The 25,763-nt window shown below is 39.6% G+C and overlaps 2 protein-coding genes across 4 annotated transcripts; one reads left to right on the top strand and one right to left on the bottom strand.

Moving 5' to 3' along the window:
* Positions 1-203: 203 nt before the first annotated feature.
* On the bottom strand, positions 204-6,565 carry RPL24 (ribosomal protein L24). The gene is made up of 6 exons (XM_073306793.1): positions 6,457-6,565; positions 6,253-6,328; positions 4,556-4,666; positions 1,742-1,878; positions 1,049-1,112; positions 204-337 (listed from the first exon to the last, which is right to left on the bottom strand). The coding sequence occupies exons 1-6, from the start codon at positions 6,459-6,461 to the stop codon at positions 257-259; spliced, it is 474 nt and encodes a 157-aa protein (XP_073162894.1). The 5' UTR covers positions 6,462-6,565; the 3' UTR covers positions 204-256.
* On the top strand, positions 6,232-25,763 carry CEP97 (centrosomal protein 97). 3 transcript variants are annotated; one of them, XM_073306781.2, is made up of 12 exons: positions 6,232-6,847; positions 9,040-9,126; positions 9,679-9,821; positions 12,160-12,318; positions 12,775-12,876; positions 13,976-14,089; positions 15,180-15,346; positions 16,098-16,262; positions 16,540-16,673; positions 17,262-18,039; positions 19,733-19,808; positions 20,676-25,763. In XM_073306781.2, exons 1-12 carry the CDS (start codon positions 6,796-6,798, stop codon positions 21,399-21,401), a joined length of 2,703 nt encoding a protein of 900 aa, XP_073162882.2. In that variant the 5' UTR covers positions 6,232-6,795; the 3' UTR covers positions 21,402-25,763. The 3 variants fall into 3 exon arrangements, with proteins under 3 accessions (XP_073162882.2, XP_073162861.2, XP_073162872.2); XM_073306760.2 differs by lacking the exon at positions 9,040-9,126 and having other exon boundaries at positions 20,676-25,762; XM_073306771.2 differs by lacking the exons at positions 6,232-6,847; positions 9,040-9,126 and adding an exon at positions 7,259-7,378 and having other exon boundaries at positions 20,676-25,762.

The following is a 25,763-nucleotide window of genomic DNA, read 5'->3' as shown; positions in this document are numbered from 1 at the left end:
TTGGAATCTGGTATGTTTAACAGTTGAACTAAGCCAGTTACTACTGTATGTAATTGTGGTTACATTTGATTTTGTTGCCTTCCAATAGTAAAGGTAAATTTTTGTACAGGAAGTGGGTATATTTTCATTACCTAGTCAGCCAAAGCAGACTATCATTCTTTAAATGAGCCCATATATTTAAAACAAATAAAACACTGCACAAGTTATGAAAGTCAGTCAGATGTTTATTTAATGTAACCAACTACTGTTTGACAAGTTAGCGCTTTCCACCAACACGAGGAGCAGAAACTTTCACTGGCTTCATAATCTTTTGTTTAGGTGCAGCCTTTGTGGGAGCCTGTAAAGAGACATTAAATATGATTGCGGGGGATGAAATTTAGTTCTCCAAACAAATATTTCCATTTTTAGCTCTGAAAAGCTTTGCTAAATCATTTAATTAGGACATTTATGTCAAGCCTACTCCAGGTAAGACACCAAAGAACTGACTGACACAGCATAGTATTGTCAACACTATAGATATATGCTGCATTACCATTACTCACTTCAGCATGCCCTTATCACAGTTTAAGCTCAAGTATTCATGTAATGCAAAGAGAGCATAATGCTACTAATTACATGGAGGACAAAGTAGATCTGTTGCTTCCCAAAATAGGCATACATCAACACATTAATACACAGTCACTTATAGGGATATTGGACTAATTATTTAGCCAAAAAGTCTTCTCTCAGAGACAGATCACAAGATAGCAGTATTTTAAGCATAAGATTATTCTTCCAGATATTGTTCATCCTGAATAACCTGTGTTGAGCTTTAACATAGACTGGGCAATGTGGTTTTGATATCAGAATGCTGAAGCTCAGAATTCTGGTAAAGGAAACCCCAAGTTTCCAGTTAAAACGTTTTGCACTACCATATACTACTGTTTCAGAGTAGCAGCCGTGTTAGTTTGTATTCGCAAAAAGAAAAGGAGTACTTGTGGCACCTTAGAGGCTAACAAATTTATTTGAGCACTCAAACAGCACCTATTCATTGCCTAATGGATGTTACCTTTGTTGTAGAGGGTGTAGACTTCTTGGTTGCCTGCTTAGCCTTCTTGGCTTCTTTGGCAGCCCTGTTAATTATATTTATAGCAAGAACTATGAACAAATTCACAGCTATATATTTTTCCCACTCACCCTTATCGCTCCCTTTCAAAAGTGAAGCCAAGTTCTATTTAAATAAAGTAATTAAAAAGTTCCCATGAGACTAAAACTTAAAATTAAGATATGTTGGCTCTCCTATCTTCAGCCACATGAAGCATCCCAAAAGGTTCATCAAGGCCCTTAGATTAGTTATATAACAAGATACTTGAGTATCATGACAAACTACATTTCCCATGTCCTGAACTCTTCTCAGCATTTCAGAAATTACCACCTCATCCATCTTGTGTCTCTATATTTCCTCACAAATTTTAATTAAATATTAGTAAAATGGCAAGTCCCGTTAAGAAACCCTGACCTCATACCCAAGTATTGAAATAATGCTAAATTTTTAAAAGCTCAAGCAATATTAACAAATTTTATGTGATTTAGTATTTTACAGTCCCAACAATTAGTAGTTAATCTCTCTAAGTTTGTTTTCAACAGCCTGCAGCATGCAAAGCACAGAGCTCTTCCACAGTTTAGGGATTTGTAAAGGAAATCATAATCCATAATTTTGGAAATACTAAGGAGATTGCTGCAACTGACTAAAGATTCTCACCTAATGGCTTGTTCCCGCTGGGCCTTTCGCACTTCAGGCTTCTGATTTCTCTTGGCCATTATTTCAGCCAAAGATGCACCAGTGATAGCCCTCTGGAACTTGACTGCACGGCGTGTGCGCTTCTTTTGTATTTCTTCCTAAAATGGAAAGGTTTAAAATAATTAGTGCTACAAAAACAAACAAAAATACAAACAAAAAACCCCCACAAGGGGCAATTAGCAAAGTGGTTGTTGTGATGTCCAAATTTATCTGCAACTATCGAATTACTGTGGTATCTCAGATACTTCAAACAGGAAATTACTGTCTTGGCAAATATTGACTAATGGCAACCACTATCTCCACTTTATGTGCAGAATCCAACAGTATAATAGTCACTGAATTCACAGACCATTACAACGTATAGAAAATAGCTAGCTAAAAATTAAACTTTTTAATCAGAAATTCCCTGTGACTGACTAGAAACAGAATGCCAATTAGCTGTATCAAGCTTATTCGTTCTAATGGTCATGGAATGAACTTCCAAACATAAGATGAATCTTTCGGAAATACTACAAAACCTTCCCCTTTGGCAAAACCTTTCCCTCCATACCAGAATATCAGCTACACTGCTCTCCAGACCTCTTCCCAAAGTCCTACATTCAAGAACAGCTTTCTATAACCCCAAAAGGAAGAAGAATCAAGAGAGGCTGCTTGGACACTGCAAGGGACTTCAACACTGCCACCCTATTTTAAGTGGCAGATACTCAGGGATCACAGTGAAGAACAGCTGTACAAAAACCATAACATTATGTCAGGCAAGGAAGAACAATAAAACTGTTAAGTGTAAAAAATTGAAATCAAAAGCGTGTCTTGTTACAGTGTTGTTTTGGTAACAGGTTAACTGTAATCCTCAGGAGTACCATTTATCTAAATAGCATTCATTTGATAACTCACTGTGCTAGTGAACGTTTTGCAATTCTTATACCAAAAATGCACATTTGTTACCTTTTGTGCTTTTAATGTCCACGCCTCAATTTTAAAAACTTGCATATAACTTTAGCTCCATATCCCCAGTGACTTTTGCTGGAGTTGTGAAGAGAGAGTTTAGGAGGTTTCTGGCTAAGGGCTTATTTCACTAGACTTTTATGATTGCCCATTAACTTAGATACTCAACCCCTGAGAAAAGGTTAGTGTGGACACTCCCAATGCATTTGTTCCATGATGCAAAGGTTTGCTCTTGTTCTGGGGTTGCCTGGAACAACTGCCTGGGGAATTAACCCAAGGGTTTAAAAAGAAAAAAAAAGAAAAAGCAGTGTAGACCAGTGGTTCTCAACCAGGGGTCTGCGGCCTTCTGGGGGGCCGCAAGCAGGGCCTGCATTAGACTTGCTGAGGACCAGGGCAGAAAGCTGAAGCCCTACCACAAGGGGCTGAAGCCCAGGGCCCCAAGACCCACCACCTGGGACTGAAGCCAAAGCCTGAGCACCTTAGCTTTGCAGGGCCCCCTGTGGAATGGGCCCCAGGCAATTGCCCTGCTTGCTACCCCTTAACAGTGGCCCTGGCTTTTATATGCAGAAAAACAGTTGTAGCAGATGGGCCGTGGAGTTTTTTTGAGCATATTGGGGAGGCCTCAGAAAGGAAGAGGTTGATAGCCCCTGGTTGTAGACATATCCCAGCCATACTTCTCTGTTCCAATCAAGCCAAATGCTAAAAAGCCTCCTAACTTACTATGATTTTACAGAACACTGATTACAATCTTTAAAAACCCAGGCCCCTGGAACATAAATAAGGCCACTGGAAATATATACAGAAGAAATGCCATACTGTAGCCCTGATGAAAATACTTTTGTATCTCCAAAGATTTCAACTTCACAGCCAAAATTTTCAGACGGGAGCATTTTTGATACCAGCTGTTTGCAAAGATAACATTCTAAAACCAGTTTACCATACCACCACAAGCAGTGCATTTATAAAATTTCACTTTTAGAAAAACAAAAACAAAATAATCAAAGTTACCACCAATGGATTAACTAGAACCCCACTGTATGTCGATCAACTTTTAAGTCATGAACTGTTAATCAGTTTGTCAGTGCCTAGCCCAGCATGGCCCTGACTGAGGCCTGAAGGTACTACTGAAACATACATTTGTACTTTGTGCTCAACAAATATCCACCTTTCAAATGTGAACCAACATAATAATATCTGCCCAAGACTGCAGGCATGGCATCAGATTATCAGTCTTTATTTCAACGTGCTTGTCAATAGCAAAGCCACGAGTCTAAGTATTGGAACTACATGGAAATAGTGTTTGTGTGGGAATGTCTTCACAGTCATGAGGGCTTGAAAAACCTCTTTACAAACATGAAGGTTTACAGAACTCAATGGTTTAGACTCCCTATGGCGTCCAGAGAAACTTTTCACTTACCTGCTTGTCAGTGGCAGCCAGGGGTGAAAGTAAGTCTAGGGACTTACCAGTAAGGGGCTGGTCTGGGGCTGGCTCTGGCCCCCAAAAGAGGGCCTCAGGCGGAAGAGGAAGGGCTGGGGAGGGTCAGAGCCAGCCCCAGCCCACCCTGTACCAACAAGTGCCTTCTTCCCCCTCCCCAGGGTAACAGTGGCAGCTGGCGGCTCTGGCAGCGGTTTAAAGGGTCGGGGGCTCCAGCTGCTGCTGGAAGCCGCAGGCCCTTTAAATTGCACCTGGGGAAGCCGATCCACCCCAGTACACCGTACCGGTTTACTTTCACCTCTTGGTGGCAGCTAGATCGATTTTTCCAGGACACCCAGGAAACCATTCTTGAAAGTTTAAAGTAGTATTAGTCACAATACATGAAGTATACTTACAGACTGCCCTTTCTTGTGTTTGCGCCTGTACAGAACAGTCCAGTTGATCTGACGAGGGTTCCTCTTGGAAAGAAAGGCAGACTCGCATTTTGCATTCAAAAACTGGAAAACCTGGAAAGTCGAACAAATATTTTTAAGGCAACTTTGTTTCTAGTAAAATACCAACAACCACAAATGACGCTTTATGTTAGGTATCCTTTCCACCTCACTGATGCATTAAAGTCTTTAACTCTTTTTTTTTTAAATTAAAATATGGCCTCTTCTAAAGCAAAATTCAAATACGTGTACATGACATCATATTTAAAAATCTTTTGAGATTAAAATAAACTCTACATTGTTAATAAGAAAAATGGTCTGTTATAGTACAGAAACATTCTTCTGTGGAACATAGCATCCGAGTGCAAATTAAGACTATTTTCTAGGCTTATGTTTGATAATGTGCATGCTAGTCTTTTCATGGCAGAAATAACACGGAAATGCTATACGATATTTGAAAGTAAAGAAATTCAAACTCCAACTTATATCCCTGCTTTCCATTTAAGCAACTGGGTGACCAATAAAAGCATAAACATTAAACACAAATTTCAAGACTTGAGTTGATGGTTATACTGCGTGTCAAGCTAAATGTCTGACTCCTCCACTAAGTACAAACAACTTCCCAGTACACAGGAGCTGGAAGCAGGCAGTTCTTTGATAAAACTAACGATTAATGCTTTAATACTGATCCTTGATCACATGATAGTGAATGCCTAACATCAAAATTTCACCAAAATCCCCCCTCTCATAATGTTCACCATGTCAAGCTATGCTCTCAAGAGTAAGCAGGCCGATGTGGTACCAACTGTGTAGTACAATCTATGCTTTAAAAAAAAGTCATCCCCACCGGGGGGGGGGGGGGGGGGGGGGGGGGGGACGAGAAGGGAAAAAGAGATAACGCCAAGATAAAAAATGTCAGTACATTTAGGCCAGTGTTTGCAGTGAGATTCACTACTGTACTTCTCGAGGTGGGGTAAACCCTACTGGTTACAGGGAAACAAAAGACCTTCAGTCTCCAAAAAATGATCATCTGTCTGAAGTTTGGGGGAGGGATAGCTCAGTGGTTTGAGCATTGGCCTGCTAAACTCAGGGCTGTGAGTTCAATCCTTGAGGGGGCCATTTCGGGATCTGGGCCAAAATTGGGAATTGGTCCTGCTTTGAGCAGGGGGTTGAACTAGATGACCTCCTGAGGTCCCTTCCAACCCTGATATTCTATGATTCTAAGTTTAATCTTAGCGAGCCAGACACAGTGAACTCCTTTCCACTCAGCGTATTGGCCGTGGCAGCACAAACGGGTGAATCAACCTACTTGGGATTCAAAACTTTCGGCAGGGCCTAGTGATTTTCAGACCTGATGCGTAAAGCCACCCCTTTCCCAGCCCCGAGTGAACTACTCAGGCCACAGCATGGACGCTGCCTGCCAGACCCAGGCGCACCACAGACCCCTCGCCAGGGCGGCCAGGGCACGAGGCCCCAGCGCGCAGCCCCCCCCACACACGCTCGGGCAGCCGGGGCCGGGCCGTTCACCCAGTGGCCTCGGGCCGCCGGCCGCTTCCATCCAGCAGCCAGGCGGGATTCGAGCCGGTGCCACGACCCCGCGCAGGGCAGCGCTTGGCCCCACCCCCCCGGCCCTGGGCCCCGCTCCGAGCCCGGCCCCTCACCTTGCCGTCCGTGCGGGCGTAGCGGCGGCCGTGACCCGGGTAGATCTTGTAGCCGCTGAAGCTGCACAGCTCGACCCTGCGGGGGAGGGGAGGGGAGAGAAAGCAGAGCGGGTTAGCGCCGCGCAGGAGCCCGGCCCCGTGGCGGGGGCTCGGCCCGGAGGATGGGGCCGGATGGTCTCGCCGTTCGCCGGCGGCGGCACTTACTTCATGATGGCGCCGCCAGCCCCAACGACTCCAGCGGCCAAAAGAAAGAGAGGATCATGGGAAACTGCCTTCTATACCCGGCGCAGAGCACGCTGGGAAACGCCTGCCGCGCGGTGCATCACGGGAGGCAGCGGCCCGGCTTCAGTCCGAGAGGGAGTTTCTCTCCCCCCCGCCCCCCTCCCAACTCCTTTAAAAATGGCCGTTGGCGGCGACGCGGGGCTTCTCGTCCAGGGGGTTCGCAGCTAAAATACCCAGAAATTATTTTTTTCCTCGCGGCTTAAAGCAGCCAATCAGCGCGCGCGGCGCCCGGTTGCCTGGTGTCGTTAGCAAGCGGGAAGTATGGCGGCGGCAAGGAGCGAGGCGGCTACGTCGGCTCTGGGAGCCAGGGAAGGTATCGGGGGCACTGGGGACCGGCCGGGTGGGTTACAGGGATCCTGGGGACTCTTGGTAGCCGGGCTCAGCGGTTTACTTAGTGTCTTTTCTCCTACCCTTTTAGTAGGTTGGTCGCGCGTTGCATTATGGGATTTGTAGTTTTTTCCTTGGCACAGCATGGGTGTTAGCTCAGGGAGTGGACTACAAATTCCAGAGGGCTTTGCGCTCCCCCCCACAACAGTGCTGGTGCATGGAGCGCAGAGGGATCAACTAAAGGGGGGGCTGTGGTCGCTCGCGGAGCCCATTAATGGGGGTGCATCTGGGGGAGGGGAGGTTAGGCGAGTCCGTCCCTTCCCCATTCAGGTCATGTCAGAAAGTGGGGGGGGGGGAGTTACCTGTCCTTTTCTCCCTTCCCCCACAAAACAGTGAGCTGAGAGAGACCATGAGACAATAGCACTGGTTGCCACCCACCTTCCCGTTGCTGGAGTGGTGCTGAAATCACCCCACGAGATGTGGCTGGGTTTCGGGTGTGGGGGAGGCTCTGTTGCAAGTAAGCAGCTGACATCCAGTCCCACAGGTGTATGTAAATAACAACAAACAGTTCCTAAAATATCCTGTTCACTGTTCGGGGGGCTTTCCTTCATGAGTGAGAGAGCTAAAACAGAAGTTGTTTTATCTGTTTAAAAATGTAGGCCTTATTGCAAAGATAACCTTATAAATAAGAAATATACCATGTTTCCCTGAATTTCCAGACAGCTTTTATGTTTCTATTGCTATTATAGCTTTTGTAGGTAGCATTGCCACTGCTGCTATTCAGAATTCTGTGGACAAGTGTGAACTTGACAAAAGTAATGTGCGGTTAACTCTGATTCTGTTTGGGAAAGCGACCAGCAGACATAACTGTTAATTTTGTATTTAGCCTATCAGTTCAGTGCTTGAAGACTGTTCTTCACCAACAGTCTCTTTTTAGCCATAGCATGCTTCCAGCAGGAGTATAAGAATGTAGTCATATAGAACCTATATTGATTGTCAGAACTGATTGTTTCCTACTACCACAGAGTTTGACACTGGAGGGTCGTGGTCTGCTACTGAGCTGATGGGGGGAGGGGAACCAGCAGTGGGTAGGAATGGGAGAGTGGTTTACATGTGCTGTAAATAGGATACAGTCAGTACCTCCTCCTAAGCTGGGCTAATATCTGAAAGAGATAATTGGAAGCTGTAGATCCTGAAGCTTTAGTGGTCTAAGTTTCACTTATTTTGGAGACTGCCCCTCCTTCTCAGCTCTGTTACGACAAGTGCTTTCATCTGGAATGTTTTAACTCTGTCCCCAGAGTTAAGTGGTGGGTCTCAACTTTTTAGAATTTTGTCTTGCCCAAAATATATCTGGACTCAAGCACTGCATACTTTTACTGTGTACTGTTTGCTCAGGCTTTCCACTAGAGGCAGTGCTGGAATCTGGAACAGTTAGCCCATCAGTTAGCATTTCCCAATTTCTGGACCTTATGGGAAAGTTAGTTTGATGCTGTGTAGAGTTGTAATATGCATTACAGCTGGCCAGAGAACAACTATTCTGTTTTGTGACAACTTTTAAGGTTTTGAAATGTTTTGTTTCACATTGGAATGAAAACAAAACCTTTTGGACATTTTTTGTGAAACAGAATTGTGTCAAGTTTCCACCCAGAAAGTCCACTCGAAGATCAGAAATCTTCCCATCAGAAACTTTGTTGAAATCTGTGTCTCCTCAAAACATTAAAGCTTTGATGAAACAGCATTTTTCAAAAACAACAATAAAAAAAATTTTGTCAAAAAAATTCCAACCAGTCTAGTATACATGCTCCCAGTTTAGCGGGTGGGGAGTGGGGAAAACCTTTCCAGCAACACAAGGGAAGATTTCTCTGTGTTGGGACTTAAGCCACTTAAAAGAAAAAACTCCTTCCCCTTAAGTTGGTGTAAATAGACAACCTTCCAGATAAAAAGACAATGCAGTCATTTTCCTGAATGTGCAGACTGCCCCAGCACTTCTGCTGCTCGTAGCTTTCCCAAGAAGCCACAGAATGAAATTAATAAGACTCTGCTCTGTTTTGTTGTTGCTATTCAGAGTAGTGTCATGAATCTCCTCGACTTCCTATTAATGGGATTGCTCGCTGGGAAAGAATTACAAGTCTTTGTTAGCTCCTATTTCCACTAAATATAGTGATCCCTTTTTTGCAGTTTTCAGAGTAGCAGCCGTGTTAGTCTGTACTCGCAAAAAGAAAAGGAGTACTTGTGGCACCTTCTCTTATGACTACTACAACAAAGGTGATCGGATTTTTTGAAAGGCAAGGGTTATATTAAATTTTTCATTATCAGAATCATGGTAAAAGATGGTGAGTAGATTTGGTGACTGGGATGGAAAATTTTCACAGCATTTTTTCAAGGCTGAAGCATTATAATATTGTTTGTAGAGCCATTATAGCTACCTGTCAGTCTGAGATACTTATATGGCACCTATTACTTTATTATCACAGTCTTGAATGTTTTACATACCCCTACATATCTGTGAGGTAGAGAATTATTGCTGCTTTAGAAGGGGAACTGAGACACACAGAACCTAAGTGACTTGCCAAAGATCACACAGGAAAGTCTGTGGTGGAATATGGACTCCCAAGTCTCAAGGTAGTGTCCTAATCGCTGGGTCACCCTTCTTCTCATTTATTCAGTCTGAAATATTCATTTGACAAAGTCTCAGAGATGCAAATGATAGAATTCAGTTATTTCTCTCTAGTCATGAATACAAGTCTGTTTATATTGCTTGCGAATTGGCCGCACACGTGCTCATAATTTACTTCTTTTTCCCCACCTTTCTCCAAGGTTCGGTAGTTAATTGGTCAGGTCAGGGGTTGCAAAAGTTGGATCCAACATTACCCTGTGATGCTGACGTTCATACTCTAATTCTGGATAAAAACCAAATAATTAAACTGGAACACCTGGAGAAATGCAGGAACTTAATGCAGGTCAGTATTATATGGTTCGAGTTGGCCATGAAATAACTTAACCACACTGTGCTTGTTAAAATAATTCTGTCACAAGAATGAATGAATTGAGCTCAAAAAATTCCTTTTTCATAGTAAACTAACTACGCAACTTCCTATATTTCTGAATGGACGAGGTGATAGCTAAAAATTAGAGACTTTTTTTCAGTCCAGTACAGGTCTGCAGCTGATAGTAGCACAAATTGTCTCCCTGGTTACCTATATAATTCAGAGAGAAATTATTTCATTGTCTTAAAAAAATGCTGGTGCCTGGTACTCGGATATTGAGTGAACTCAGTTCCTAGTGAAGTCAAAAGTAATCTTAATGCTTAATGCTTGACTCAACCATAATAATGTTCTTTTAACATAAATTTTCCATGTGTAATAAATATGTATGTATATAGTACTTTCCATCCTTGGATTTCAGAGCAGTTTACAAAGAGAGTGCATCATTATCCTTATTTTACATGTTGTGTAGCTGAGGTGCTAGGAGGTATAGTGACTCAAAAGGTCACACACACTGGCACAGCTAGATGTAGATGCCTATCTCATGACTGTTAGTGCTATGCCCTGTCACCAGACCATGCAGTCCTCCTTTCATTTGCACTCTCTTCAACAGGACTCTTTTCAGTTTAACCTATAGTTCATCTTTGTTCCGTTTTGTCAAAAAACTTTTTATTGGTGCTTAAAAAGAAAAATACTAAGTTTATTTTCATGCCTTTATAACTACTGCTATCACAAATTCCAATATCACTTTTAGGGCAATCCGTCTAATAGCCAGACCTTTGCAACATAAAATGTAAGACCATAGTTATAAGTGAGTCTTGTGCTAACGTATGTAAACTTCCAAGTTACACAATATACAACTGCTAAAATGAATTGACTGGTAAATTGAAATATGGTATAAAAATTTATTAACACAAGTAGAGGTGAAGAAAAAATAAATGTAAAACAGGATAAAATACAAGAAGCAAAAGTGCTAACTGTAAAATTAAATGGTTTTACATTCTGACATTAATGCCCTGAGCCACTTAGGCCTTGATTCTGCAAATACTAATGTCCATGCTTAACTTTAGTCCCAGGAGTAGTCTGTTGAAATGAATAGGGCTATTCACAGTAGTAAAGTTAAACACATGCATACGTGTTTGTAAGATCAGGGCACTGGTCTCCACAGGACATCTCTAACAAGTCCAAGTCCATCATTAACTATCATTCAACGTACTTCCAGCCAGACATGAATAACAGTCTTTTTGAGTTCCCTTATTAGCTTCCAGAGGAGAATCTAAACTAATACATGAAAGGAGTCTTTCAAGCCCAGTGCTCACAATATTGGCTTAGGAGAATGTTGTTTTAATTTGTGCTTTGACTGTTCATGTAGGAATTCATCATTCCTAAAGCCCATACATTACATTTGGGATGGACTAGGATTTAGATTTATTATACCTGCTTGGAGCTACAAATGCACTGGGAGTTCACACAAGTAAATTTCAATTCCGGCTAAAATTACAGTAGAAAAACAGAGTAGTTAATCCTTTTCACAGCTGAACCACAGGTTCTATTGTATCAGAGTAACTATAACGAAGAAATTATCGGTTTTACTACTTGGTGTTGACGTATCAAAAATATGTACGAGGTCAGTTTTTCATGACGCTTTCATATTAAAGCATATATTGGTATCAGTGCATGGTAGCTTCACCATGGTTAAAGGGCGGGCAGTAAGTGTGTTTTCAATATGGATTCAAGTTTTCTGAGAGTTCTTCTTGACTGTAGAATTAACATTTGCCTGGGTCTTAATCCTTGCTGACAAATTCTTAGAGTAGAAAGTGGCCATTATACGTGGTCTGTATTTAAAACATAATTAAAAATTACTCTTTTTCTGGGGATAAAAACTATTTTTTAACAGTTGTGTAAAATATTTTATTTTTTTATTCTCCACTATGGTGAGGATAAGCAAGTAGATTTTGATCCTGGAATAGTACATTTTCATGGTGAGTTTGCAAAGCTGATTTAAAATACTGATTACCAGTTACTAAATTCATTCTAGGTTTCAGTTTCTTTGGTTTCAGCAGGTAAAAGCCCAGGTGAATTTGTCCCAGTTTGTTGTATGAGATTTTAAGAGTTTGATGAAGAAAGAGTCTGTATAGTTCTGCAATTTGTCTTGTCCACCTTATCCTTCTGTGTGAAAATGGAAAATCTAGATTCATAGTATTTTTGCTGGATTGGATATTTAGCTGTTAAATCAGAGCAAGATCTCTGATAGGCTGTGTTGTTCATACGCTTTGATAGTAAATATAAAACATTTCTTATATTCAATCTACAGCTGTCTGTAGCCAACAATCGACTTGTAAGGATGATGGGTGTGGCAAAACTGACGCAGCTCCGGGTATTAAACTTGCCTCACAACAGTATTGGTTATGTGGAAGGGCTGAAGGATCTGGTGCACTTGGAGTGGCTAAACCTGGCAGGAAATAACCTTAAGGTGAAATATTTATTCTTTGTACGTTTTCTGAAATCTGTATTTCTGACGGTAGTGGGTAAATTGGAAAATACTGAAAAAACATCCCAGCGTAGCCTGATTCTGTTCCATTTTTGTGCCCACTAAATTCCCATTCACTTTAATGGGATCATTTGTGTCTCTCCAGTCTCTGAAGGGGAGAAAGGTAGTATTTGTGTAAGGGATCTCCTAGGAAAACTGACCTAAATAACTGAATCCCAAAATATAAAGGGATTTGGGTAATCTTTTGACATGCAGGTCAGATACTAAACTTAATAATCTCATTTTTAATATAGTTATATTAATAATGTAGTTTTGAAATGGTACAGTTTGTCCAGTCTAATTGGCTTCAGAAAAGATTGCAGAATGTTGATATCAACTTTTATTTAATAGAAAAAGAAAGTCTTAGAGTAACTAATATGATTATTTCTCTTGTTGTAGACCATAGATCAGATCAATAGCTGCACATCTCTTCAACATCTTGATTTGTCAGACAACAATATACCTCAAATAGGAGATCTCTTCAAGCTTTTGTCTCTAAAGGTAAATGCTTCCTTACCTTTCTGTCTTTGGACTATTCTTTGCAAAAAACAGTTGTGACAGTAACTCTAAGCAGATAGCATTTTTCATTATCCATTCACTTTTAAAAGCATTTTAATTAATCACCATAATTGCTGTACTACAGAGGTATGTAAAAATTTATTATCCCCATTTTAAAGAGATTGAGGCAGAGCATTTGTGATTCACTTGTGATCAATCTTTAATTTTTGTCCCAGGCCACATAGTGAATTGGTATGAGAGTAGTGGTGAGAACTTAAGTTCCTGGCTCCCAGTTTTCTTCTCAGGCTATGTCTACACTACTGCAGTAACTCCTAGAATATCAGGGTTGAAAGGGACCTCAGGAGATCATCAAGTCCAACCTCCTGCTCAAAGCAGGACCAATCCCCAATTTTTGTCCCAGATCCCTTAATGGCCCCCTCAAGGATTGAACTCACAATCCTGGGTTTAGCAGGTCAATGCTCAAATCCCTCCTCCCCCAACGTAGCTGGCGTCGACGTACCTTAGGTCGAGTTACTGTGGGGTCTACACCGTGAGGGGTCGACGGAAGAAAATCTCCCGTCGACTTACCTTACTTTTCTTGTCATGGGTAGAGTACCGGGATCGACTGGAGAGCGATCTGCAGTCAATTTGGTGGGTCTTTACTAGACTCGCTAAACCGATCGCTGGTGGATTGATCTCAGAGCGTCAATCCCCACGGTAGTATAGACCTGCCCTCAGAATAAACTACTCCTCATCCTCTTAAGTACGGGATCGGAACAAAGCAAGTTCTGCTACCTCTTTTGCACTGAACTATCTGCATAGGAGAAAGATACGTTTCCAAATGTACTTTTAAAAATATCGGTAGTTAGAAACTTTAAAACCGTACATTTTATAAAGGGAAATTTTGCTTTTAAATGTGAGGTTTTTTCAAGGTATTGCTATTTTCCTGACTATAACAACCAATAATCTCTTTGCAAACACTGGCAAATCTTTACATTGTCATTTCACTGTGTGTGTGTGTTCTGCAGCTATCACTGTTCACAACGTTCATGTTTTGACAAAAAAAAGCATACATTTCATTACAATATTTTTTGTTTCATAGACTCTGCTGCTGCATGGAAATATTATAACCTCACTTCGTATGGCACCTGTTTGCCTACCTCAAAGTCTGATTATTCTCTCTTTAGCAGAAAATGAAATCAGAGACTTGAACGAGGTAAGAATGTGGAATATTTATCCTCAAATTTTTACTTACAATAAAAAAGGATAGTTCTTTTGAGAGCAAAGTATCAAGAATGTATGTAAAATTGGCTTTGCTTTCTCCAAATATGCTAGACTACTGGAGTTTATTTGTACTCATTTGTTTCTGTAGTAAAGATTCATGCAGTGAACTACTGCACGAACCAGCTGATCCTCTGGTTTGGATGTTTTCCTTAAAACCAAAAAGAAATGTGGGATGGAAGTTTTAACTTTCAGCTGTCATTTTTCCCCTTCCTTGTTTAATTGCTCAAAGATCCCAAAAGTCCAGTCCAAGGGCGAGATGTTGCCTACAAATTGATAAAATAACTTCTCCTGGCTTTTCTTCCTGTATCTACAGAGTGAGAACAAATCTGACCAGCTGCTGGCTTTCACAGCTGAGAAATCCAACAAACAATTTCTGTTCTCAAAAGGATAGGTCTGAAGTGCACAGCCTGGACCCAAACTTTTCCTAAATTTTGTATTCATAGTTTTGGTTTGGGCCCATCTCTGTTCTGTTCTTTTACCATGAAGCAGATGGCAAATAGTCTGGCTATAGTTGTTTGTTGTTGTTGGTTGTTTTATTTTAAAAATTATATAAATAAGTAGTTGCTCCTGCTAAATTGTCAGCATAGCCTTCGTGTTGGAGGGACCCCTTAATTTGGTCGGATTTACGTTCCTCCGTCCTTTTCCTTAGGATCACATGGTCACAGTCCATCTTTTCTACTGATTGGCCTGACCATCGTAAAACATTCTTCTCTCCTGTGCTGATGCAGAATAACACAAATATTTAATCATACTATACCTATCCGGGCACTGAAAGGAGGTGATTCTTTCCAAAGGCCATGGGGGTTGCTGTGTTACAGGAAAGTGGATGGTTACATGACAGTGGTGTTCACCGTATTGTTAGTATTTCTTTCTTTTTTTGAAGTAGTGTATGTGTTGCAAGTAAAAGTTACCGCATCTATAATGCTGGTACTCTGCCCAAGATGTCTAACCAATGGAAATGCATTACGTTTTATAAACATGGAGTAGTTCTCTTCTTTCAACAAAGACATCATTTGTTACAGATTTCTTTCTTGGCTTCCTTTCCTGAGTTGGAGCAGTTGTCAATTATGAACAACCCTTGTGTGATGGCCACACCTTCTATTCCTGGATTTGACTATCGGCCATATATTGTCAGCTGGTGTCTGAATCTTAAAGTTCTGGATGGATATGTGATTTCTCAGAAAGAGAGGTGAAATAATTTTTTTAATTGCTCTTTTTAAATTGGTTCATATGTCTGGATAAAGTGAAGTAGTATATTATTTTTTGTGTGAGTGGAAATGTATCTCCGGATCAACTGTACTTATCCATTCTGTCTTTGTTTGCTACTATATGTTTCGAGTTTAGAGGAAAAAATACTCAGTCTCTGCTTTGTCATGATTCATTTAATTGTGAATAGATATTCTGGACATGGTATGTATCTGTCGGTATATTACTGCTCCCTGACTGGATGAGCATAACTCTTATAAGGTTTACAGTGTGAATACTCACAATTTAAAATTCACTGTGTACTTTCTGTGAATATTCTGCAGTATATGCTTATAAAGTTTTTCAGTGAACATTCCTGCTAATAAACTCATTCATCCATATGTTTATAGACTACAAAAAGGGCCATAAACACAGGTGAAGTGAATAAATTTAAAAAATTGAACAGAGAATGGATAGGTGAAGAGCATTGCCAGCCCGCAGACTAGAATATCAGTTGCAGAATAGATCTTCTACTTCACAGCCTTTTTTTTTTTTTTGGTGAGGGATTCTTATCCATCAGCTCCTCTGAAGATCCCAGTTTCTTTGGCCTTTGTGCAGGAGAACATGCTTTGCATTTATATGGCAAAGGCATACAGTAAAAGAAAAGTTACAAAGAGAGCTTAGCAATAAGAAAATGACTTGTATACAACTATGATTTTATGCCAAGACAATGACTGTGCGTTTTCTCCCCCCAGTTTGAAAGCAGAATGGCTTTACAGTCAAGGTAAAGGACGATCATATCGACCTGGCCAGCATGTTCAGTTAGTCCAGTATCTGGCCACTGTTTGTCCTCTTACCGCTACATTTGGTCTCCAGACTGAAGAGGATGCCAAACTGGAAAAAATACTGAGTAAGCAGAGGTAAGGACATTTTAGCTTGAACTATTGATGGCACTTAGAAAGTACTGTTCTATTCAACTGAGGGGTTTTAAGGATAATCTAATTAATTTTGACAGTTTAGGACCAGGTCTTGTGAGCCCTAACTGTTGTAAGGTGGCTTGTATGTGTAAGGATTTGTACAGTCAGCCCCTTGTTTTAGAATGGTTTAACCATTTTTTTTTCCACAGAATAGCTGGTAGTTCCCTTCTGCACCATTAGAGAGAGATTTTAAAATTACTTGGATTTTGTTTCTGTTTAGGCTCCACCAGAAGCAGTTGATGTACCAAAGCCAAAATGAAGGGCTGCCTACATCCTCTATTCCCAGCAAAGCGGTGCCTGCTATGTATGAACACAACAGTCCAACCCAAAGGCCCCAGATAATTCCTGAAAGTGGTAAGATCCAAATCTGCTACTGTGAGCTACTGTTCACTGTGGAAATGAACAAAATAGCTGTTTGCACACAAATAACTTTGTGAAGGGAAAATTGGCAATGTAGTCCTACTCTGGAACAGATCCTTCAGATCTTTCTTGTATTTGTTTGGATTGTTTTTAACTTAAGTAATACAGGTATTGATATACTTTGTTGTCTAGTACCACTTTCATCACTTATTCAGATTTTGAAAACAGTCACTAATGAGATTAATAAGTAACTAATAATAATACCTTCTATTAGCTCATTACTTCCGTTATGTACCTACTACTTTTTGACTGTTCTGTCTAGTTAGACATTTCTTCTTCGGAGGGACAATTTCTTACTGTTTTTGTATAGTATACAGCACCCTGGCATATAATGGAGTTCCCAAATGCTACTGCAATATCTATGTTAAATAATCATATGATTGCCATTGTTAGCACTTCAGATACTATTATTATTCAGTAAGTACTTGGGTTGATTTAAATAAATAAATACCTATTGATTTAAATAAACAAATTATATATTTAAATACTGTGTAGTCTAAATTTGGCTTTCTGATCATCTAGAACCTGTTATCCAAAGGAATTCTTGGGTTGGGCCAGGCTCCAGTGATGACCATTCCTATGCAGTTAAGAATGTCTTTCCGGCTTCAGTGCAAGCTGAAAGAAGCTGTCACAATGAGCTGTATCTGGAGGACATACAGACTGATGAGGACAAACTGAACTGCAGCCTTCTGTCCTCAGAGTCTACTTTTATGCCAGTAGCTTCAGGACTGTCTCCAGTATCTCCCACTACAGAATTAAGGCTACATGGAATCAATTTGAACCTAGAAGAAGATGATAATACAGTGATTGTATTTGTGAAGGAGGTCAATAAAGATGAGGATGATAAGCAGGAAAAGACTTCTTGGGTTACAAATGAGTGTTCCATCAAAACAGCAGAAATTGTGGAAACTCAAGAGGAAGATAATGAGGATGGAATATTGCCTTCCCCTAGTCCAGCAACAGTCACTGCTAACCCAACTGCGAGTATTAATGACTGTTTCGCATCATCTGTTGACCAAGTTCTGTGCAGCCACTTCAAGCCCCCATTAACTGATGATGAACCATTAATTAAAAATCTTTATACTGAGCAAACTATAGAGAGAAATTCTACTGATGCATCAGCTGCTGTTGACCAAGATGCTGAACTTCAAAGAATGAACAAAGCGGCCACCAAGCTTCAAGCCTGTTGGAGGGGATTCCACACAAGAAACTACCATCCCAGAGCCAAGGAAGTGCGTTACGAAATTCGGCTAAGCAGAATGCAAGAGCATATTGTTTTCTTAACTGATGAAGTAAGAAAGTAAGTCAGAAGTCTTATTTTATGTTCTTATTCTCAAAACTGAATTAATGTAATTAGAACAGAAAAAATAACTTGTTCTAATGCATTTCAGAATGAGTATAAACTTATCTTGGCTTATGGAACTATTTCTATGGCTGTGACTCTATGCACAGTAGCTCTTTTGTATGCTAACACAGAACTACTACGATCACAGCAGGAGTCAGCTTTCTCTTCCATCTCCCTTATCAGCATGTATGTAACTCCCCTCTCCTCACTCTATAGCTCTATCTACACGCGTTTGGTTAAAGGGAAATTTTCTCTCTTCTTCATCCTCCCACACTCAGGACAATAGACTCTAATATTAAGGCAAAATAAGGGAGCATAAAGCAACTATACTTTGACATTCTCTTAAAGTTCAGCAAGAGTATGAGTGGTTCTGAATGTGAAAGATGGTCGTCCAGGATCCATGCTGAGATCACAGTAAATCAGTGTTTGGGGTATTCGTTTTTAATATGAGGTTCTTCTCTGAAAAGTGGCTATGTAACAAGGCATCATAGGAGTCCAACGTTTGTATGATTTCATCTCAAAGTTGCTCAGTTTACAAGATTATTTTGTCAGCCCTGCAGACTCAACCTGGGATCTGAGTGAAGATCTAGGATCATTCTATCTCATTACAAGTAATAAAGATTCTGTGAGTCAAATTAGGCCCTCAGTGACACCTGTGAAATCCCATTGCTTTCAGATGATGCCTATGGTTATATAGGTGCAATCCATTAACCTATGGTTGGGTTTGAAGAGGTTCATGCAAAACCTTTATTACTGATGTTGATGCATGAAAAGGGAAATATCTCAACTTGGCTCTTGGAGCTCAGTTTGAGTTATGGAGCTAGAAGTTAGAAAAGCATTGGATAAAGTGAGCAAACTTTATACAAAACCAGTGAGACACAATAAAATACGACCTCATAATGCCACTTTCAGTGGTACTTTACAGAAGAGAAACACTTCACAGTCGTTTGTTTGTAATTACCCATGTCTTAAAGCTGATGGGAAGCAAAATTGACCTGGCCTGGCCTGGTGGATCCCTTACTAGAAAGTTGTCTGCTAATAGCTGTATTGTTTGTCACTAGCAGTTTGAAAAATGTGTGTAGAAACCCACAGTGGGTTTCACTTTTTTCCATGACTGACCAAAATGATGGATGTGTCTGTGTAAAGAAGAGGAGGACTTGTGGTACCTTAGAGACTAACAAATTTATTTGCTCAAATAAATTTGTTAGTCTCTAAGGTGCCACAAGTCCTCCTTTTCTTTTTGCGGATACAGACTAACACGGCTGCTACTCTGAAAGCTGTGAAAAGAGTTTCACAGAAGGAAGTGAGAGCTCTCTGATAGGGAGTTCTATAGAAACAGTTAAACAGTATGAGGACCCTGTGTCCTTCAGATACAAAGGATGTTCAGTAGACCATGGAGAATGGAGTACAAAAAGCTTTAATGGTGAGCAGGATAGTAGTTTTCTCCAACAGTATTTGAAGTCTGTTCAGCAGCTAAAAGATGCTGATAAGTCAAGTTGCAATATTTAAATGTTTGCCCTGTAGTATCTTTCAAGAATAGCCTCATATAAAATTATACATTTATACAAATGTACTGGTATTTTCAACCAAAAAAACCCCACTGCTTTATTTCAGTATTTAAAGTGAAATATCTTGGGTGTGTGTGTAGATTAAGAAAAGAAAGAGAAGAAGAGAGGATTCAAAAACTTGTACAAGAGGAGGCTGTCAGATACCTTTGGAACCAGGTAAGCCTCTTTCTTTCTCTCTCCCTCTTTTTCCTATTTAAAGATTAACTAAAAAGCATGCTTCTAAATACATATTCTTTTTAAGTATGAAAAGTATAGCTCATCCTTGCAAAACTGACCTTGCATGCTAGATGCATTACTAGAAGGTTATCTGCTAATTGGCTATATTGCCTGCCATTAGAACTCTAGAAAAAGTATGCAGAACTGTCTGCAACATTAGAAACTTAACTATGTTCTAATAACTAAAAATCAGTTTAGAATAGAAGTAAGGAGAAAATACAGAAGAAGGTAAATGAGTCAACTGGGCGAAAACGGGAAGCAAAACTGACTTGGCATGGTGGATCCCTTCCTAGAAAGTTCTGTTAATAGCTATATTGTCTGCCACTAGCAGTTTGAAAATGTGTGTAGAAATCCACATTGGGCTTAGTGAAAGAATAACTGGCTATTGCCAGATTATTCTCTGAGTGACTTAAGACTATGAAGCCATACTAATTGTTCTTTAACTAAATTCTAACTCTGAAAGGTTGATGCTACATCTTATAGGTGGACCTCTTTCAAAGAGTTGGGTACTTCTGTAGTTGTAGTACCAGGACAGTGAAACCTTTATATTCTTTTAAACATGTCTTGTCCTTTCTTAAAATCTTCCTCAATGGTTTTGCTTCTTTTCCCTTTCATCCCGTCCCCTCCCCTCTTCTGTTCAACAGTGGGAAGTTCATCTTTCCCTTCTTTGAGGCAAAGTGCACTTACTTTTTATTTAGTCCTTATATCTTACATTGAATATTAGATTGACTGCCAATTTACAAAACATTCCTAAGAAGCAAAGTAAGTTATTCCATCATGAAATCTTTTTTTCCCTATGGTTTACAGGTTAGATCCCTTCAGCAGTGGCAACTTTCAGTGAACCAAAACCTTAGCACTTGGCAGCTTGGTGCTTCTGCATCAAGTACTTTGTGTCCATCCAAACTATCTGTCCAGTCATCTGGGCTCAATCAAGAAAACTCTCCTGTTGGTAGTTCTACCTGGTTGGTTTCAGCTACTGAAGCTCTTCATGAGAAAACTTTACCTGAGTTCCCAGATTCTGGCTTTCACTCCTCTATAACTGATCAAACTCATGTTAATGACTCTCATGGCTCTGAAAAGGGTTCCACAGAAGGAAATGAGAGCTCTCTGATTGGGAATTCTATAGAAACAGGCAAACCGTGTGGAGATCCTGTCTCAGAATGTATTTCAGATACAGAGGGTGTCCAGGCAGACCATGAGGAATGGAGTCAAGAGAGCTCAAATAGCGAGCAGGACAGTAGTCTTCTCCAACAATACTTGAAGTCAGTTCAGCAGCTTGAAGAGGCTGATGACAGGACAAATTGCAGTGATGGGACAGAAAGGAGTAGGCCACAGACAGCTGCATCAGCAGAAAAACAGGATTCTTTGTCAGACTCTGTTTCTGTAAATGTCTCTCAAGATGTACCTTCACCTGCACAAAATGAAATTAATCAGACACCAGAAAGTTACAAATTGAATTCAGGAGTAGTGGAAGGGAAGCAAACAGAATGTGATGCTTCATTTCAGGAGCTGCATGTTGGCATAGCTGTGTAGTGGGCTTAGCTCCATGGAAAATTAGGGAATACAGTTAACTTTTTTTTTTGCCATTTATACAGAATTTGTATTCTTTTCATATATTCTATTCTGGATTCCCAAACCCATTTTACCGGAAAGGCTTAACTTTTAATAGCATCTTGAATGTTGATGCTAACTATGCTAAAATGAATATTTATTGAATGTTGATGTTAACTATGCTAAACTGAAATGAGCAAAGTTCTCTGTGGTGGACGTAATGCACTTTATTTCTGAATGACTCTTGTAGCTTAATAACTGGTTTTCATAAAGTATAATTCAAAGGATTATGATTTTTTCCTATTGGCTCAATTCAGCTAAAGTAGATAAGCTTTAGTAAGTTTTTATTTTTCCTAAAAGTCAGAGCTTAAGTTCATGTTCTGTGCAAATAAGGAAACAGCATGGGAAAAGACAGGAATAGAGGAAGAATGAAGACTATCTCTGCCTGTATTGGTATAAACTGACAGGAAACAGGACAACAGAAATCACTTAATAGAGCTTCTGTGGACCCGAACTTAGGTATCTGTCAAGATTTTCAAAAATAAGTGCTCTAAAACTTGAATCCCAAGTCACTGACAGGACAAGTTGCAAGTGATGGGGCAGTAGGCCACAGACAGCTGCATCCGCAGAAAAACAAGATTCTTTTAGGTCTTTTTTTTTTTTAAGACAATTGAAGCTCCTGGGTGCTCTGAACCTTTGAAAATAGGCCATTTATTTAGAAGCCTAAATATGGACTTAGGAGAGTCAAACTTTAGGGATGCATCTTTAAAACAAGTCTTAACCCTTGTCTCCCGTTCGGCCCAATCGTACTGTCCTTTCTCAGGTAAGACTCATGGTAGGGTCAATGGCAGTATTTCGTGAGTTAGGGCTCCAAAAGGACCTAGTAACATAAGCATATGCAGTGTCCCTCTCTGCCAAAGTGAACCGCAGCCATGTGTGGTAGGAACAAGATGAAAACATAGTTTTGGAGGGAGCCATACTGCTGTGGTTAAAATGGAGGCCTGATTACCTAATTAGAAGTATTGAACCTCCACGAAGATGGCCCTGTTATCTGCTGGTATCTCAGGTGTAAATATTAGAAGGAAATTCCATGAGTTGAAACTGTTTCCTGCCCCTTAGTTGGTTTTTTCCCATGTAAAGGAGCATTAAACATTTGACACTAATTGGTTTTAATTAATTGTAAACATGTGTGTCTCAATGTGCTTATTTAGTTTTGCTTCACCTTCCTTTTAAACTCTGGGGAAGCGGTGACAGCAGATAAAGTATAAATGGCAGTTAGGCATAATGAAAACCCCACTTTATCCTGTTATACCTTGTTCAGGGAAATAAAATAATCTTCAGTATGGCACAAAAGTAGCAATAGAAAATTATTGTGCCATGTAATTTGGAAAGGTCATCAGTAAAATAAAAAAATCAGCAAATGCACTGTGAGGCTGAACCTCCAGATCACTAGTCTTGCATTTTGCAACATGAGAGATCAATGCTCTTTGAATTATGTGTGTGAATTTCTCTGAGGTCAGTGCAACTAATCACATGAACAAAGATAATTTTCACAAGGTCAGCTATTGCTTCTTCAAATATAAAGTGATTTTTCCAAACATGTCACCCTATTAAATTCTGGAGATTATTATTTTTTAAAAGTCTTGATTCCCAGTCCCTATTAGGTCCTAAGGATGGAATTCATCCCTGTGCAGACAGTTGGCAGAAAGCCACTGAACCACTTAAGTCCCCAAAATAGAGCTGAAATGGAACTCAAGTAGTGTATGGGCCTTTTACCAGCCCAGTGCACAGGCGTGAACTTCACCTTGAAAGAATAAAGCTTATCTTTATATATAGTACAACCTTCTTTTTTTCTAGAAGTCATGGGGATGTTATATACCTATTGGGTAATCTGGGAATTCTTGTTGTAATTAAGAAGCTAGGGCCCTTGACTCTGTTCTGAATAATGAGAATATTTAGATAATTGAGGTTGAAATATATTAAATATACATCTTGCCACCTAATGCTAGTTAAAACATATCTGTAGTGTAATTGAGTTGGCATTTAGATGATCTAAGGAGATGTGAGTTCTCTACTTCCATTGAAATCAATGGCTGTTGGGGATCTCTGCCTCTTTCAGAATGGGGCCTCTAGGGGGGTTGGTGATTTTGTATCAATCTGGTGTGGAACTGTCAGGTATCTCTTTAAAGGGACTTGAAGCATTCCATTAAGTGTGAGAGGATTTCTCTGCGGTACACAAAACAGTTGCCAAATGTTGAAAGGAATCACTAAGTTCTCACTCTAGTGACAGAATGAGAGTGTAATAGATCTCATGTTGAAAATTTAATTTCTTTGGATAAGAACAGTATCAATTACTGAAGACTTTAATTTTGCTATTTTATATAAAAGTGCCTCATTTGCTGCCAGGAACTAAGCTGAGAAGAGTCAACATATGTTGTGTAAGTGCCAAAAGGCAATACCTTCATAAAACTAATTTTCCATGGAAGCCATAGAAGTTCATAGTATTCCCTGTAGTCGTAGGACTTGCAAACACAAATGCACGAAGACTTTTATTTTACCTGATATCTATATCAACTGTTACTTGTAACCTGTACATCCAACTCTCTATATAACATCCAAAAATCTTTCATTTTGTGAAGATTTAGCAAAATATATACCAACTTATAATATTCAGCTGTATCTTGTTACTTTTTCAAAAGCTTTGAAGCACAAAATCTCTTCTGTTGTTCGATATCTTGCATGTGTAGAAAATAAATTGCCTAAATTTAGCATATTTAAATGTCAGAGAAAGATTTGGATTAATAACTTTTGCAGGATTAGAAGTAATTAGTTGTACATAAGCAAAAGTATTGTGTTGAGCAGCATGAAATAAAAGGCTAAATAATACCTTAAATATGGAAAGGAAAAGAGATAATGAAAGATAAAGCTGAAAAATAGCAAACAGCATGATGAAATAGTGAAATCAATGGAGTTCTGAGTATATAATGAATTTAGAATCTGTTGCTGTAGATACTTGAGTGGTGACTAATCTGTCCTCTACATCTCCCCACCCTTTATGCTGTTTGGTAAACAAAATGAATGAGCACTCTAAGGGAGAGCTTTCCAAAATCTTGAAGCAGTGGTCTAACACCGCTCTCATTCACTTCAAAGGAAGCAGAGTTAGGCTTACACTGAGTGCTCTTGCAAATCCCACCCTAGAAGTTTATCGTCGTTACAGAAATGCTTTTCTCAGAGTGCAGGGAAAACATTAAGATCACAAGTTTGGTTTGATCATTCTAAAACATAAGTATCGCTGGACAAATAGCTGTGGAAGCCCTTGATAAGTTAAATGGTGCAAGTGTAACAACTTTTTTAGATTTATTTCTAGGAGACCCCATAACATGCATGCTACATCTAATAAGAAAATGTACTTATCAGCCAATCTGTGTGTATGTATGCAAATAAGCTCATTTTTCTGAATAACATAAAATGCCATTGAGCTTGCAAGTTGTTCATAATTATATTATTTTAGGTATATTGACTTTTGACCTTTTTGTACACAATGTCTATAGAACTCCAAGCCTTATTGCCACTTGTGGCAGATTGGCCAGTTCCCCAAACAAACTCAAGAAATGGAAGATGTGTTCCTCTGAGTCTACTTTAGTTCATTTTATTTGAGTTGAAAATGTCTAATTTGAAATGGAGATGACTTGAATGAAAATGCTGTATAAAGCCGGTCAGTTCCTCTGCTTTAACTAGTGGAAAGGAGACACTTCTATTTATTTTTTCCTTGAGGATTGTGCTACTCAATTAAGTAAACTTATAGTGAAGCCTTTTCAAAAAAGTATTTTATAGACCATTTTCCTACTATAACTTTCTCTGAAGTTTTTCACACAACATTTTTTGGTCCCATGGTTTGTCTTGGTGGCCAAGACTTATGCTATCTTAAATGTTCACATCACTTCAGCAAAAAGTAAAGGACTTAAGACACTTAACTCTTATAAACTATTTAATAGTATTACAATAAGAGGTGCTTTAACCGTGAATAAGTGCCATACCAAATCTTAACTTACAGAACTAATAAGTGTAAATAGTGATATAGGAGACTACTTTATGCCTTTGTTACATATAAATTCAGTGGGCCAAATTCACCCTTAGTGTAATTTCTCTGAAATTAATTTTAAGTTTGAATCTTTCACAGTAGTATTCTACCTCTAACCTAGTCTTAAAAAAAAAACAACAATTAGGCCTTGATTTGTCTTTATACTTCTCACTATTTTCTGTGAAGAATGTTGAGTGGTTAAACTGGTACGATTTGTATATTTTCTATGATTGTTTACATGTATGAATTTATTGGTTCTGATA

Source organism: Lepidochelys kempii, chromosome 1 (genome assembly GCF_965140285.1).
Source record: "Lepidochelys kempii isolate rLepKem1 chromosome 1, rLepKem1.hap1, whole genome shotgun sequence".
In the NCBI taxonomy this organism is placed as follows: domain Eukaryota; kingdom Metazoa; phylum Chordata; order Testudines; family Cheloniidae; genus Lepidochelys; species Lepidochelys kempii.
The sequence above is the reverse complement of the archived record's forward strand: the minus strand, read 5'-3'. Positions and strand labels throughout refer to the sequence as shown.